Source organism: Phodopus roborovskii, unplaced genomic scaffold (assembly GCF_943737965.1).
Source record: "Phodopus roborovskii unplaced genomic scaffold, PHOROB, whole genome shotgun sequence".
In the NCBI taxonomy this organism is placed as follows: Eukaryota; Metazoa; Chordata; class Mammalia; order Rodentia; family Cricetidae; genus Phodopus; species Phodopus roborovskii.
Window position 1 is genome coordinate 18,706,793 of NW_026126482.1, and position 17,296 is coordinate 18,724,088.

The following is a 17,296-nucleotide window of genomic DNA, read 5'->3' on the forward strand; positions in this document are numbered from 1 at the left end:
CGGCGCTACCGCAAGGGCGGTGCAGGAACCCCGGCCGCTGACAGTCAAAGTCTCCAACTCCGCCCTAGTACCCGCGGGATCCCTGAGCCCGAGCCCGAGCGGGGCCGAGGCCGCCCAAGGCGCGCTGCGAGAGAGCGAATATGGCAGCAGAATGAGGAGCCTGGCGCCGGGTGGTGGCCGCTGCTGCGGGGCTGCAGCTTGCGATTGGCGCCTGGCACACCGCGATCCACATTCTTAGTTGGCCTCCGGGTTATTTCACTCGGCACCAAGGACCGCGGGGAAAAGGAGATCCGCAGCCCAGAGAGGGTGGCGAAAAGGGAGCGCGGACCCGGGAGAGAGATTCTGCGGGGATGAGCCTGGCATGGGGCGGCCTCGGCGGGGCGCACGGAGCCGGCCGGCGCTGCAGCGGGAGCGCTGCATGAACCCGGGCTCCACCGGACTTCGGGGCCTCGTGCGTCCTGGAGGAGTCCCTGCCTCTGTGTCCGGGAAGGACACGATACCTGCGTGGCGGGCACTGCAGCGGTCACGGCGCTGAGACTCTCGGAGCCTACAGGGTCTGCGGTTCGGTGCGCTGTCACGCCGCCGCACGCGGGCGCCTTGCCCGGAGCTCGCAGCCGGGGACTGGCCGGGGAGAGGCGTGCGCCCGAGTGTTCGACTGGAGATCCCGGCAGAAGCCGATCCGGGCGGACTTGAGCAGCCATGCTTCCCGGGGTGGGCGTGTTCGGCACCAGCCTCACGGCCCGTGTCATCATCCCACTGCTGAAAGATGAGGGTTTCGCGGTGAAGGCGCTGTGGGGCCGCACGCAGGAAGAAGCCGAGGAGCTGGCTAAGGAGATGAGTGTCCCTTTCTATACTAGCCGCATCGACGAGGTGCTGCTGCACCAGGATGTAGACTTGGTGTGCATCAACCTGCCGCCGCCGCTCACCAGGCAGATCGCTGTCAAAACCCTGGGTGAGCGACCCCCTCCCCCAGCCCTCTCTTCTTTAGCTTGAATCTTCGCTTCGCGCGCCCTCTCCAATTGCAGAAGCGTACACCCCAGGGATTCCCAAACCATGCATGCTACTCCTGGCTTTCCCATTCCCAGTCCGTGGCCTTTCCCACCTCCACGCTTCGCTCCTTGCACCACCTGGAAGCTCATCCCCACGTGTGTGGTGCGGAGGCTGGGAAAGGCTTGGGTTCCAGGTGTAGGAACCAGGTGGGTCAGATGTAGGGATCTGAAGATGGGCTGCTGTTCGGGACAGGAAACTGTATGTGTTAGTGCTCCTATGTGGGTGCATGCGCGTCTGGGAGAGGCGAGCGCACGGCCAGGAACCCTTGAATAAAGGGCCGCACACGTGGCAAGGGTTTTCCCCCAGTGTACCTGTTGTCTGCAGCTGTGGCACCCTTTTTGGGTCGTTTATTTCCACTGTAAGTGAGGTTAGTGTGAGATTAGAGAAGAGACAGCTGTCTGGAAGCTAGCAAGGAATGACGGTGGAAGTGAGAGTGGGCGGGTCTATTAGAACATTCTCGGATGTGACAGAGGTTAGTAGAGATTGTAATTTAACCTTTGGGCATAGTCTCCCAGGAGTAGGCTTCTACTCCAGTTGGGAATATCATACCTTATATTCTTAGGAGATGAGCATTGTGGTTTCAGAGGCAAGGGTGCTTTGTGTGGAAAAAGGCCAGACGCTGCAATTTCCTTTGGAAACGTGCGATGGCACCTCAGTATTTTGCCTCCGGAATATTCCCAGACGCTGTGTTTACAAGCAGGCTGGGACTCTGCTGTGCTCAGTGGAATGAATGTCTTGAGCAAGTCTGTCCATCAACAGCTCTCTCCCATACCTAAAACAACCCTACCCTGCTACTCCCAGTGGTTAACTCCCTTGGTTGTCAGAGTCTTAATTGGTGAAGAAAGAGAAACAGCTGAACTGGGAGTGTTGCACTATGGTAGGGCACCTGCCTGGTGTGCACAAGGTGTTAGGTTTCATCTCTCAGCACTGGAGAAATGCATACAAGTTTTATTGACAAGACCGACATGAGTTACCTCTCCGGAATGAAGCATCAGAGGTGCTATTAACTGATATACTCTGCAACAGGGGGATAGCCAGGAATTCATGCTTTCTTGACGGCTGCAAGCTTTCTTCTTTTCCTTTCTAAGTGTGTTTGCCAGTGGTTTGGGGTAGTCTGTACTGATGGAAAATATACACATGGCTGCACAGGAGTTAGCTTCCCTGGAAGCCCTATGGGGGTCCTCTTGCTTGTACCTTTGAGGCTGCTCTTGACTGGCTTCACAGTCATGGTTTGTACATACACAACACAGGAAGTGGAAAACCCCACACAGTGCTCAGTCTGACCTTGGCTGTGCCGTTGGAGGGTTTGTACATATTTGTGTTTACCCGCACTTGAAATGAGCCACCCTCCATTGAGTCCTGGTGAATTGTCTTTCTTTTTCCACCCCAGCAAGAGTGATAGACCCGTGCCTCAGTCCATGACATGGCCTGATAAGGAGAGGGCACCAGACAAGTGAGATTAATGGGATCGTGCACATCCTCTTTTGAGTTCCAGAAACTTCTGTAAAGCTCTACCATTACCAGACTTCATGTCACACGTGGTGCTCCAGCAAGCCAGGTTCAACCCCATGTTCTCCATAAGTCAACTAAAACACCCAAATTAGTAATAGAAAAGGAGAGCTATTTAACATTGGGAAGAGGGACAAGAGAGACCCCTCCAAGTCAATTTACAAGGTCTTGAAGTGAGGTTGAGGTTTAGATAAAGGGACAGAATTACACATGGCTTAGCAGTTCCTGCCCAGTTGCAATCTACCCATCATTGTTTTGGCTCCACCCTCCCACCAGGTGGACTGACAAGTTGCAAATCTCTTCCCTTGAGAAAAGTTTTCTGGCTGATCCAGGCTTTATGCTTTCTCTTCTCCCAGCATGGGATTCCTAGGGGGAATTGCAGTTTCTTGGGGGTCCATTGTTTTAATAGTCTGATAGCCAAAATGAGAGCTGTCTCTTTAGAATATCTTGATTCTTTTCAGGCCAGTTACACTGCCTCAGTGGCATAGCTGCTGTAGAGGTATTTCTGCTACACACCACTTGTACATCACTTAGGGCTGCCTATAACTGAGAACCTCTTGTGGGCCAGCCCATGTGGTAAATTGTTGTGTATAAAGCATTTTACTGTGATGAAAACAAGTATGTAAGGTAGACACCTGGCTAATTTTTACAAATGAGGTTACCCAGATTCAGAGAGCTGAGTTTGAGCTACCCATGGCCATAGCTAGGGAGCTGTACCCAGCAGCCAGCCTCTCTAGTTCTTTCTTAAGCCTGCTTCATTACCACAATTCCTTCTGTCAGAAGGACCTTCTGGGGAGGTCCTGTGTTGTTTTCTACCCCAACGCTGGAATTGGTTCCCCACATAGTGTCAGTATCATCTCCTGAATCTTTCTGTCTTTGTTACCCTTTTTGCCCAGTTGCTTCCCACCACAGACACCAAGGTCCTCACCTAATTTCTGACCTTTTCAGCTGCTCCCTGCTGGTTCATCCTTCACAGTGCTTCAAGTAATAGCTCAGAAATGCAGATACTGCTCCGTTGTCCTTGCTTTTAGGAAAAGCCTTAGCTTGATGACATGACAAACAAGAACTGGCCTCTGATGAGCCTGGCCAGCCTTATGCCCTCCCTGCAAGCCATTCAAGAATCCTGTGAGCTTGGGCCATTGAGATGGCTCATTGGGTAGAGGTGTTTGCTATGCAAACCTAGAGACCTGAGTTTGATCCTTGGAAGCCATAAAGAGGTGGAGACAGCGGATTTCATGAGATTGCCCTCTGACTATCATATATGCACTGTAGCATGAGTCTACACACACACACCCACACCCACCCACACACACACCCACCACGTTTAGGGTTATTTGATCACACTGTGACACTCTGAGACTGTGTTAATGAAGTTTAATGTGGATCAGGGGGGCAGAGCCAGCAACCAGTTGACAAGAATTGACCATAGAGATTTTGGAAGATGCAGGATATGATAGAGAGGCACGGGAAGGAATAGGGAGGGGCTTGAAAAGTCCATTTTGATTTGGGAAGTATGGAGAGAAGATCAGCTGGTCGCTCCTCTGCTGCTGTTTGACCTATCACATTCTCAGCCTAATATCTGACCCTTGAGTCATAACGGTAATAGAACAACTTAGATAAACACAACACATAACACACAACACACACACACAAACTCCATGACCCACAGTTGAGCTACTAGTGGGGGTTTCTTGGAGAGACTCTTGGGTCATATGCTCAAGGTTCTGTCCTGTCAGATGCATTACTGTCCCTGCAGTTGGCTTAAGAATTGCAGCCATCAAAACTGATCATCATTGGCACCTTCTGAATTCCGGTTTCTGCTTCTCAACCTCTTCCCCTGGGTACCCATCTAGGCTCTCAGTACCATGAACCTTTGTACTTCCTGGAACCAATTTGAATGTGTTTGTTTAAGATTCAAATTGTATTCAGTTAGTTTAAATAGGTTATATGTTTACATGGTACAAATTTCAAATACTATAAATGTACACAACACAGAGTAAGTGTACCCCATTCTGAGGCAACCAACATCACTACTTTTTTTCAGTGTCTTCTATTCAGTTGGCCCTCCATGTTTGTTCTGCATTTGTGAATTCAACCAACCATGAGTCAAAAATACTCAAAAACCAAAAGAAAGTGTACCTGTCCTGAATAAATACATTAAAAAAAATCATTCACTCCCTAAACAACATAGCAAGACCACTACATGCTATATTTCTATTCTATTATCTACTCTAGGCAGTCTAGAGATGGTGAAAAGCAGGGAAGACTCATGTAGATTACACACAAATGCTAAGCTGTTCTAAGTAAGGGACTTGAACAGCTGTGAACCTTTGTGTACCCATGGGAATTCTGACCCACATACCTGCAGATAAGGGTAATTGAATGCATATGTATGTACATGTAATATATTTATGTTATACACAAATATATATAGTCCATGCACACACATACATATATTTAGAATATGAGTGTATCCTTAGCCATGTCTTGTTGATATAAATTTTCTAGTCTGGCAGGGCCTCACCACCCTGGAGCCCCAAACAAAACACACAGACACTATATTAGTTATAAAACTGTTGGTTGGTGTCTAGAGCTTATTGGCTAGCTCGGTCTTACTTATTAACCTATTTCTATTAATCTATGTATTTCCACATGATCTTGACTTACTGGAGAATGCCTAACATGCCCCCTCTTCCTGGGCTCACATAGAGACTCCACCTGCCTACATTTCCCAGAATTCTCATCTCCTAGTCCTGCCTATCTTCCTGCCTGGCCAATCAGTGTTTTATTTATCAACCAATGAGAGAAACATATATATAAAGGAACATCCCTATCAATGTATTGGGCTATATAGGATTTTATTGTATGGGTGAAATAAAAGTGCGTTTGACCCGTTCCCCATTATTCAATATTTAGGTCGTTTTCTATCTTACACAAACATGGAATGAGTCATCTTGAGGCACTGCCATTTTGTACACACTAATGTATTTGTAGCATAAGTGCACAAACTGAGAGCGGATCAGGGAGCATATTTTCATTTCCTTTGACATGGAGACTGCCAGATGAGCTGGCACCTGACACACTGCATTTTGTCAGTTTCCTTCCCAGCCCTCCTAGCAAGGCCCTGGACTACGGGCGGGCGCCTGCAGGTTTGGTTTCACACTCTTTAGTCCAGACAGGCTAGCAGGTCAGGCCAGTACCACTTCCTAGCTAGCCCTGGGTCATTCAGAACCTGCCAAATCATGATCCTCTTGCAGCAACCCTCTCTCCGTAGGTAGGTAATGTAGCAAGCTGTCTGGCTGCCTGCGTAGGCCCAGTGGATTTTCTGTACCGTGGGAGAGGTGAAGGTGTAGGAGTTTGTACATACATGACACCTGGAAGTGGCATCTCTCATGGTGGTTCTCATGGAAGCTGGACTAACACTCATGCTTAGGAGGTCCTTGGATTCAAGTTGTCCTGCCTTCACTCTGCGTCTTACTGTTTGAGCAATTGGCCTCAATCTTGGATGTCCCACCCGCCAGTACCAAGGCCTCTGTTATGTGTCTGGAATTCACCAGGCAATTATCTGACTCTTTGGGTCTTTGCATTGGTTTTGGGTGGTTTTCTAGATGGCTTCTCCCTTGCCTTTGGATGGATAGCTCTCCCCCCTTCTCTTTGAATGGTTAACACTGTCTATATTTTGAAGGAGTGACTTTTCTGGCCTCCCCTTTCCATCAAAAGTTTCTGAGTCCATTTCTGTTGTCCTTTTCTGTTCTTGGTGACACTCTCATAGCTGGTAAGCCTCATGGGTGGGTGTCATCTTAACTGCCCTTTGTCCCTCTGCTGGAAGGCAACTCTTTGAGGGCAGAGCTTTTGTCTGTCTTGCTCCTGCATAACTCTACTGCCTATATAGCACCAGACACGCAGTCGTCTAGCAGACAGGCTGTGAATACCTGTTGAATGACCAGTGAAGGAAGAGTACCTTTTTGCTGTTTGATTAGGAACAGGATGCATCCATCAACACAGCAATTTGTGTGTGTGTGTGTGTGTGTGTGTGTGTGTGTGTGTGCCCTGTATGCTATTCTGTCCCCTTATAACTTTACTGTTCAGTGGCATTATCTGGGAGCTCTTCACAATTCAGATTCCTGCGTGGTAGCTGAGATGAACAATTTCCATCTAGCTCATGGTTGCAATACTGGACCAACTAGACACTGGAGTTATTAAAGCACTCCACCTTTGGAAACACAGGGGAGCCTCCCTCCAAGAGTAATTGTCATCGGCGACTGTGCCAAAAATACCTGCTGCCTTGTGTGGAATGCAATGGGTGACACTTGCTGTCATGCTCCCTGTCCTCATGGTTGGAGATGGCTGTGAATGGAAGGCTTCCCTGGGGCGGTGAGTAAAGCTGGAGCTTTCCTTGAGCTCTGATCTTCCTGTGCCTGACTCTTGCCTCAACTCGTTTGGCATTTGGCATCATTAGCTAAGGACCTGGAGCAGTCCATTGTTTCCTGGCAGTGGTGGTTGCTTTAGTACTGAGGAAGGCTGCTGGGATAGTGGAGAACTGATGGTCTCAGGTCATTGCTGCCACACCATGATCATATGGGCTGCAGATAATGACAAGGTCAGACTTGGACATGAGGGCTTCCTTTCTGATATTCTAGTAGCCCCTGAATTTCCAGTTCTTCCCTGGAGTTTCTTTTGGCTTTCTTCCTATCTTAACACTGCAAAAAAGAAGTGATTGTATTCTCTGGGTTCCTGCCCCTGTGTGCACAGCAGGAAGTGATTTTTAGTCTAGCAGTTTGGTGGAGAGTTGAGGAAGCCCATGGCATAATGTAAATGAGGGAAATTACTCTGTTTATGTTTAGGAAAACCCAAACATAACCAAGCTCCTTGCCTCTGACTGATACTAGATGCATTGGAAAGATACTTGGCTGGGTGTGTCGGAGATGAACAATTCTGTAGTTTATCTTGGAGGGAGAAAGTAAAAGAAGTTGTTGCCAATTTTGATACCTGAACTGGGACAATGACATGAAAGAGGAAATGAGGAAGCAAGCTTAATATGCAGGCATATTATGACACATGTGCTAGCTGTAACCTAGGAAGGCGCCTGCTCATATAAAATGTTGTATGTGGTTAAAGTAACTAGTTGCAGGCCACTCCCGTGTGACTGTGGGGGAGGTATTCATTTTAAAAATTATTTTTAAATTATTACTAAAAATTCAAAAATATATTGTCTGAGGGCAACTTTGAGTTGGTCCCCCTTTCTATTTATTGAGTGGCTTCTGGGGGTTGAACTCAGGTTCCTAGGCTTATGCACTTACACTCACAGAGCCATCTCACCAGCCCTTTTGAAATTATCATTGTGTGTGGGTTTGCATGTGTTATGGCAATCTGTGTCAGTCAGAGGACAACTGTTGGGGGTTGGGTCTCTACTTCCCACCTTGAATTGTAAGGATCCAACTCATAAGTAATTTTATCTGCTGGGCCTTCTCACCAGCCCCGCCCAATACCCATTATTCTTGAACCTCAGTTAGTCTCACCAGTGTAATGGAGCAAATGATACTACCATGTGGAACATTTAAAATGAGAAGGATTATGTCAAGATCTGGCCTGTTGGCCCCCACTTTGTTCTATGTATGGGCTCAATAAACATTCCTTTCTGTTTGTCTCTTATATGCTCAATCCTCTAGCTGGCGTATATATATGATGCTTTTTCATGGGGAGGGGTAGGTGTTGAGACAGTGTCTCACTATATAGTCCAGGCTGGACTTGAACTTGGGGCAATCCCCCTGCTTCAGTCTCCTGGGTACTGGGATTACAGGTATTAGTCACCATCCATGCCTAGATTAAATGGTTCTTATCTTCAATTAAAAACATTTCCTTTTGAGACCTCATCTTGTACATCCCAGGTTGGATTTGAACTCGCTATGTAGCTGCGGATGAACTTCTGCTCTCTTATCTCTACTTCCTGTGTTAGGATTGCAGACATGTAGTACCATGCCTGGTTTTGTGTAGTGCAGGGGATGGAACACAGGTCTTTGTGCATGCCAGGCAAGTATTCCGCAAGCCTTTGAAATGGTTTTCATGTTTTCTGCTAGATCCAGAAAATAACATTTATGTTTTCCCCCTCCCTCTCTCCCTCCCTCCCTCCCTCCCTCCCATTCCTCCCTCCATCCCTCTCATTCCTCCCCCCTCTGTTCCTCCCTCCCTCTCCTTCCCTCCCTCCCTCCTTCCTTCCCTCCCTCCCTTCCTTCCTCTCTCCTTCCCTTCCTCCGTCCCTCTCTCCCTCCCTTCATTCCTTCCTTCCCCAAAGAGAAGGTATGTAAGCTAAGCTTTTCATCTTGTATTTGCTACAAACTCAGTACAGCCAGCATTCAAGGTCTATGGATTCTACATGCTCAGATCAATAAATTACAGGTGGAAATTATTCATAAAAAGAAGCTGCATCTATACCAAACACACACAAACCTTTTCTTGTCACTATCCCCCAGCCAATGCAGTTTATACAGTGCTTACATTTAGATGGGATTTAGTGCACAGGTAATACATGTCGTTCTGTGCAAACAATGTTCATTTTTACAAAAGGGGTTTGAGCACCCAAAGATTTTGGTATTTTCCAGGATAGTAAACCTGTGCTGAAGATACTGAGAGACCACCATAGTAGCTTCACAGGTGTGTGATGAGCAGAAGGCATGGAGGTTATCAAGTCCTTATATCGACCATCACTTGTGACAGGGATGTGGGGCGTCTCATAGAACCCAAGAGCTGATCTTGGGTACCTGGACTGTGTATTCCTAGAATTAATTTTGCTTCTCTGTGTGTGTCAACATTGTTATCCATCTCTCCTCACACCAGCCTCCTCTGCTTCCAATGTGGTAGACACAAGCTGTCTGTAGCTTCTAGCTACACACATTACAGGTTCAGCCATCTGGAAAGTACAGCCCCTCTCCACTTCCCAGTTCTCTTTGCTTATGTCTGGTGCTGTCTCCTGGCTGTCATTTCTATCTATAGTGTTTGGATAGAGTAGTGGCTCTCAACCTTTATTTACTTTATGAACTACATCGTTGCATCGTTTTGCTAATTGATTACAGCAAAACAATCAAAAGAAATAATGTATGTGAGGTCCAGTGAGACCAATTATTATTAATATAAGGTCATATATATGGTTTTATATATGCACACATATAACACAGACACATACAAATATCTTGTGCTAAGGATGAAACCCAGGGCTTTAAGCACACAAAGCAAGTTCTCTAGTGTAATTGTCCTGGGGGTAATAATCTAAAGGAAGACACTTACAATGACCCTCAAAGAATTAGAACTTCTCCAGGAATTCATGTTCAGAGAAGGAAAAGGCTGCTTGCTGTCTAGTGCCAGCCAGAGTGGGAACTCGGTTCCCAAGAAGAGATTTCACAGTTGTGGAAACCTGTCCGACCACCTTGCAAGAGAAGCTGGAGCCAGACAATGGTGTGTTAGTGATGGGCATGACCACACCTGGCCAGGACTGCTTAGTTATGCATGTCTCTTGCTTTGTAAACCTAAACCTCACATCAGAACCTTGAAGATGGACTTGCAGAGATTGGTGGCTGTCACTAGACTTCCTTTTGTCCCTCTTCCTAGTGTGGCTACATTAATAGATCTCTCTCTTGGTTTACTTTATTATATGTGTATGAGGATGTGCCTACATGTATGTGTGCATATTAAGTGTGTGCTTGGTACTCACAGAAGTCAAAAGAGGGAGTCGGAGCCCCTAAAACTGGAGATACCAGGTGGTTGTGAACCCCCATGTCAGTGGTGGGAATCGAACCCTTTGTATGGGCAGTTGGTACTCTTACCCACTGATCTCTCTCCAGCCCCTGGACCTCCTTTCTCTGCTTTCCACTACTGCCTATCTCTTGCATTGAAGTATAGAGTGTGGATGGCTGAGCCTAGCTTGTTAGGGCTTGGGGTGAGTTGGGGCTTCCACTGGACTAGGAAGGGAGAGCAGGACTTAAATAATTTAAAAGAAAGGTGTGAATTGGGCCCAGTGATGCCTGTTTGTCATTCTAGGATTTGGGAGGCTGAGGCAAGAGCGTCAAAGCCATCCTGGTCTACAACAGTTGTTTTCAACTACCCTGATGCTGTGACCCTTTAGTACAGCTCCTTGTGCTGGTGACTCCCAGTCATAAAATTATTTCATTGTTATGCCATATCTGTAATTTTGCTACTGTTATGAATTGTAATGTAAATATGTTTGTTTTGATGGTCTTAGATGACCCCTATGCAAGTGCCATTTGTCCTTCCCCCAAAGGGGTCACAATCTGTAGGTTGAGAACCATTTGTGTACATGCTGAGACCCCATCTCTAAATAAACTAATAAATATACATTTGAGAGGCTGCATAGATGGTTCCGCAGTTAAGAGTTCTAGCTTTTCTTTCAGAAGATCTAGTTCCAAGCACCTACCTGGCAGCTCCCATCTACCTGTACCTCCTCCTCCAGGATATCTGACGCTTTCCGGCCTTGCAGGCACTGTATACACATGTTACACATACATACAGATACATGCTCATATGCATTTAAAAAATTCAAAATGAAAAAATGATGAGAACACACAAATACATTTTAAGGAAAAAAGCCCTCTGAGTTGAGTAACTGTTCAATTCTACTGAGCTCTCTATGCAGGGTTCCCAGCACCCAGGACATAGTGGACTGAAAATGTCCAGCTTGGTCAAAATGATCAGAAGTGAAGAGGTTGAAGGTTCCCTACATGCAGAATAGATATGAGTTGAAGAATAGAAATACTGATTACCCTGATTTGATCATCACGTGTAGACCTGTGTTAAATTACTACTCCGTGTCTTGTTAGTATGCGTGCCATTTGCTAATCACAAAATTTTAAGGATGTCCAAAATAAAAAAAAAAAATAAAAAATAAATTTTTTTGAGCTACTGTTGATGCTACTTGCACCATTCTCTCTCCTCGGGTTCCAATTAGTGATGGTAGCAAGTGATAGGTCTCTGAGGTCAGCGAGGGAGACAGTTTGCAAGAGTGTTGGAAGGACCCCGGGTTCAGAGGAGCCAAATGACTGCCTTACTGAAAAGCCCTGTGGAAATGAATTCACCCTGAAGCACTTCCATGTGGACCGGGTAGGGGTGGAGAGTGGGGTCAATGAGATGCTGTGGAGGGGCTCAGTCTGGCCTGTGCTGCCAAGCCAAGCTTTGCTGCTGGAGTTCAGCGTCTTCTTGGGAACTCATGTTGAAATTTAATCTCCATAATAAGAATATAAGAAGAGGGAGCACATGGGACCCTTAAGAGACAACCGTGTCCCTGCCTTTATGCAAGATTAATCCATTCATGAGTGTTTTACTTCCTCCGAGGAATGGGGTGGTAGGGAGTGTACACACTGGGGTGTTGGTGTCTCAGAACTAATTAGTAGAGGCTTCACAAGGTCTAGGCTCAGCCCTCTCAGTTTATTAGCAAGGACTCTATTATTAATCAGAAGGAAATGTGTTATGGAGAATTTCCTAAATACGCTGAGACATTGGGAATGAATACAAAAATAGAATCCTCCACCCTCCCTGAGCTCCACAGGACTTTAGGTAGCGATGGCACCCAAGGAAGGCTGCCATGTTGGGAATCCTTAGCAAACTTGCAAGGCCTGGGGTTTCTAGTTATGGTAGAGAGAGAAGCAGAGAAACAAAGGGACTTCACACGCAGGAGGGCAGGTACCAGCCCCAGCCCACCTCCAGGGTGCCTGTGGAGGTCAGAGCTCAACTTTCATGCTCTTGTTCACCTTGAGTTTTTTGAGGCAGGGTCTCTCACTTGACCTGGTACTCTAAGCAGGTAGGGTGGCTCAGTGGCCAGTGGGCTCCAGAGATCTGCCTGTCTCTATCTCCCCAGTGATGGGATTACAAGTGCACCATGGTTTGTGGCTGTTTAAGTGGGTTCTGGGGATCAAACTTTGGTCCTCATGCTTGTGCAGCAAGTGCCTCCCTTAGTTATCTGCCCAGCTCATTGCCAGGCCTCTTTTAGTGGTGGTGCTGGTGAGTTTTGGTTTTTGTTTTTTTTTTTGGTGATGGGGTTTCTCTGTGTGTAGCCTTGGCTGCCCTGGACCTCACTCTGTAGACCAGAGATTGGCCTGCCTCTGTCTCCTGAGTGCTGGGAATACAGGTGTGTTCTACCACCACCCAGCTAGTGCTAGGCCTTTTGACCCTGACAGGACCTGGGCTGAGAGAAACTGGACTACACAGTAACCTCATTCCTACCTCCCGCCAGCACACTGGAAGACTCCAGCAAAAGCGTGGCTTCTGTCTTCATTCTTTCTCTCTCTTTCCATTACCCCTTCCCTTCATCTGAGGGGAGAGGTTTAACAGTCTAGGGCACAAAGCCTCAACTGGAGGGTCATCACGATTTTGCTGATCGTTATGACTTAATTTACCCCCTCTTTGAGTCCTGTTCATGGCTAGGACGGCACTATCCATCGGTGTGAACATTTCTTAGGGAACCTAGGCTGCTGCATCCCAGCTTGTCAGAGCTTGGAGGGGATGGGAGGGAAGAGCAGAGAGGCAGGAGCGAGCCCGTGGGGTGCAGGATTAGTGGGGGTAGTGGAGGAGAGAAATGTGCACCCGAGAGTGTGAACACACACGTGCTGGAGTCGGGTGTCTGCAGAGCGGCTGTCCACTGGAGCCAAGTTCACAGCAGTCAGCTTGGATTGCTGATTATTTGGAGGAATCCCAGGGAACTCTGCTCATCTACACGAATATGAGTAACTGGGTGGATGACAATGAGCTGTGCTCTTCTGCTCTGCTTCCTCTTTTTCCTTAGAGCTAGGGCATCAGGGAGAAAAGAGCAGTAGCCATACAAAATAGAGAAGGGAGGTTCTGGAGGTTTGTTTGCAAATGCTGTTGTTTCCTGCAGCTCCAGGGAGAGGGACAGTTGCTTACACCTCATAATGATCTTGCTCTCAGAGAGTCCCCAGAGACAAGTTTGGAGCCCGTGGGGATGCGCTTGTCTGATTTAATATGCAGGGCTATTCATGTCCAGAGTACAGAAAGCCTGGCTTTCTCCTCTAAGGGCCCTGGGTACCACAATGCTATGTTTGTCTTTGGAAGTGAGAGTTAGCCACTCCTTCCTGACCAAACGCAGCTGCCTCCATCTACAGCTCAGGGCATGGGGGATTCCAGAGTCCTGTGTATCTGGAGCCCGCTCTGGCCTCTGGTGGGATTAGACTGGATCCTTCAGGTCCTCAGGGGACCTGCATTAGATTTCCTAGTTCCTGGCTTCGGTGCTTGTTAGTTTTTGGACTTGTTGATTTTTTTATTTTTAATTGTGTGTGTGCATGTGTATGTGTTTATATAAGTGTGTGCAGGTCCATAGAGGCAAGAAGAGGGCGTTGGATCTCCTGGAGCTGGAGTTATAGACAGTTGTGAGCCGAGCGTGTGGGTGCTGGGAACTGAACTCAGTCCCCCTTTTAAAGAGGACCACAGTGGGACCCAGAGCTATGGGGCACTGGGCCATGAGAAGACACACAGGCACACGTTGAGTTCTGGGAAGTTCCCAAGTAAAGGCCTGGATGTGTTTGTTATTGCCACAGTGCCCTGTGGCTATCTCTTACAGACATGGAAATTTGTGAAACTCCAGAGCTGACCTGGGTTAAGGGATGCTGTAGGAGGAGGAGCAGCCGATTCCACCAAGGTTGGCTTGATTTGCAGGTCCATGTTACATTAGCATAGCCCTTCAGTGAGCTTTGACTTCAGTCATTTTCCCAGACAGCTGATATGAAAACCAAAGAAGGGAGATTGGATCTGAGATCTGGTGCCTCAGACAGGAGACCCTGAGGAATAGTGGAGAGAGAATCCTGCTAGCAGTCAGATAACCTCAGACAGGTCCTGGGGGTTGGGGAAGCGGTACTGTTATACCTGTCTCCTAACTAAAGCCTCAGGAATCCAAGTCTCAGAGGAGTTGAGTGGCTTGTCAGTGTTCTTAGACCTAATCACTAACAGTCACATCAGAACCAAACCCAAGTCCCCTGAGAGGAGTCTCATGTGCTGTGGGATTAGTTTGTCGGTTGGCACGTGTGTTTCTCTAACAAGGAGGAAAAGGAGGAGCTGACTTCTAGGAAGCTCTTCTAAGGAAATGAAGTAACAGTAACAAAAGACATCTCCCCACACAGCACTTCAGCGACATCTCTATAGTTAGTAAATCTCTAGAAACTTAGTGTTCCATGGTGGCGACACTAATTTAAACACAGGAAATGCACTGATTATATGCTACATGTAGCCACTGGAATTCTATATTGGGGAGATGGTAGGAAAAGTGAACAACTTTATAATTATGGAAAAAAGAAAAAGGATACAGAACTTTGTATGTGTTGATGATTGTGTAAACAACTGACTTGCTCACACCATGGTATTGTTAAGGGGAAGGTTTGTTTTGTTTTGTTTTTGTAGATGTGAAAGAGAGGAGAGCCAGAGGCATCTGAAAGAGACCAGCACAGAGAAAGTAGTAGTGGGCTGAATACGGCCGGCCAGCTGACTGGACCTGGCCAGGGGAGAAGTAGGAGCAGAGAGAAAGAAGTATATAGAGAAGGAGAGCATTGGAGAGCACAGAGGGGTGTTGAGAAATAGCAGGGTTATAAGGAGAACGAGTAGCTGGGGGTCGAGGGAAGCTCCAGAGCTGGGACCTCGGGTGTTTAGGTGAGTGATGTGTGTCTGGCCCTCACTCTGGGAGAAGCCTATGCTCCTGCTGAAGAGTGACTATTTATAACCCTAACTTTGTGAGGCCCAAACCCAAACACAGCTGGAGGCAGCTGCCCCGTTTTCATCCTTCCCTTTGCTGCTTGAACTTGAACTTGTATGAAAAGTGAAGGTTTTGCTAGCTCCTACCCTGAAAGGATATAGGCACGAGAGGGTGGCACGTGTACCCCTGTAGTCTCAACGCTGAGGAGGTGGAGACAACATCAGGAGATGAAGGCCATCCTCAGCTACGTTGCAAATTCAGTGTCAGCCTGGGCAATATGAGACATGGACAAGAGACAGCAGGTGGTTAATTGCCAGGACTGGGCTGTCACATTTCCACCATTGGTGGGGAATGGGCTCACCAGGCCCTATTTGTCCCAGGGGGACGATTAGCAGTTAGTGGCTGTGAAGGGAGGGATGCCATTTTCTTCAATGATGTAGCCACAGCCAAATGGCTCTTGATTCACTAAATCACCTGCTATCCACCCTTGGGCAAGTCCTCTTACTGGACTCGGTGGACCACACACAAAAGGAAGACATGAGAGTAGGAATCAAGAGGAAAAATTCCAGTGGGAGAAGCTGGGGAGTGAGAGAGGAGAACGAGGTGAAAATGACGCAAACTTAATCTATAAATGCACGAGACCATCAAACAATCGAAACAAAACAACAATAAAACAAACAAACAAGCAAGCAAACAAGCAAAACAACCCATGTAATGAGAACCTCGTGCCAAGACAATCCTGTGTAACAAGCCGGGGGGCCAAAAGGGTGTTGTCATGGGAGGCTGGACAGGTGGTTGGTGTCTCAGTCTCACAACTGATTAGCTGTAGACCTTGGGCTGGGGTCCTTCCTTCCACTAAGCATTTTTCTTGTAGCAGGCAGGTGCTCACTTAGATTTTAAAATCATTTCTCTAGTTCCCACTTTGAATATCAATTTGAATAACTTGCACCAATGGATCACATAATTTGGTTTTGTAGCTATTTTTAGGGTTAGTGTCATTGCCATTTCTGTCATGTAGTTGATGAGTTTAGCTTCTTCTTCTTCTTTTTTAATCCTTTATATAAACAGAACAGTTCTGCTCCGTACCAGGAAGAGACCTTCCCTCTCTCTGTGAAGGAGGAGATGAGTTCCTAGGGCAAGGTCACGGGTTGCTGAGTGTTAGTGGAAAGGCTGCTTGCTAATGTGTGTGTGAGTGCGTGCGTGCGTGCGTGTGTGTGTGTGTGTGTGTGTGTGTGTGTGTAAGTGTGTGTAATCTGTGTGTGCACATGTGCCTGTGTGTGCATATGCATACATGTGTACACACACGTGCACCAGCCCATGTGTGTTGTGCCCTTGATAGTTTTTTTTTTTAGAATTTCTTTAAGCACACTGCTGAGAACACATCAGTGTGGGTAGCTGCTCCCACCAACTGTCAAGCCAGCAGTTCAGTGGGGGTTGGTTCTGTATAGTTTCTGGGCACAGATTTACCATCCCGGTGGGTGTTGGGAATGTGTTAGTATCTTCTGTTAGATCCTTACTAAGCATGGGCTCTACTAGACTGAGGAACAATGTGCTCTTGACAAATCCTGGGCAGGTCAAGGGTTATTATTTACAGCAAAGGCCGGGTCAGACAGTCGATAGAAACTGCTGTCGGGGAGTTGTTGGAGAGCACCGCCCTGTTTCATGGTTGCAGCCAGCAGGTGCTGGTGCTGCATCTTTTGCTGCAACTGGCTCTCAGGGATGCCCTGGGTGTTCTAAAAGCCAGAGGACATTCTCTCACCTCTGGGGACGAGAAATCTGTGCTATTGATTCAGACACCTCCAGAGGAATCACTCAGTTAACCTGAAGGGGAAGAAATCAGGTCTATTTCTCTTGGTTTTTCTTTTTTCTTTTTCCTTCTGCCTTCTCCTTGCTGAGATGAAAACCCAGGCCATATGGCCACCCACAGAAGGCACAGTATTGCCTCGTAGCTTCCAAAAACGTTATATAACAGTGAGTCATGAGGCTCAGCAGAGAGCCAAAGAAGCAATGGAGGCTCATCCGCTGCCACACAGGTCA

At 47.3% G+C, this 17,296-nt stretch overlaps 1 protein-coding gene across 1 annotated transcript in view; it reads left to right on the forward strand.

Annotated features, from left to right (window-relative positions):
- The first annotated feature begins 662 nt into the window (after positions 1–662).
- Positions 663–17,296, forward strand: part of Gfod1 (glucose-fructose oxidoreductase domain containing 1) — a 92,311-nt gene continuing 75,677 nt past the window's right edge. Inside the window, exon 1 of the mRNA XM_051194368.1 lies at positions 663–952. Within this exon, the coding sequence (XP_051050325.1) occupies positions 700–952 (253 nt within the window). The 5' untranslated portion in view covers positions 663–699. The remainder of the gene's footprint in view (positions 953–17,296) is intronic.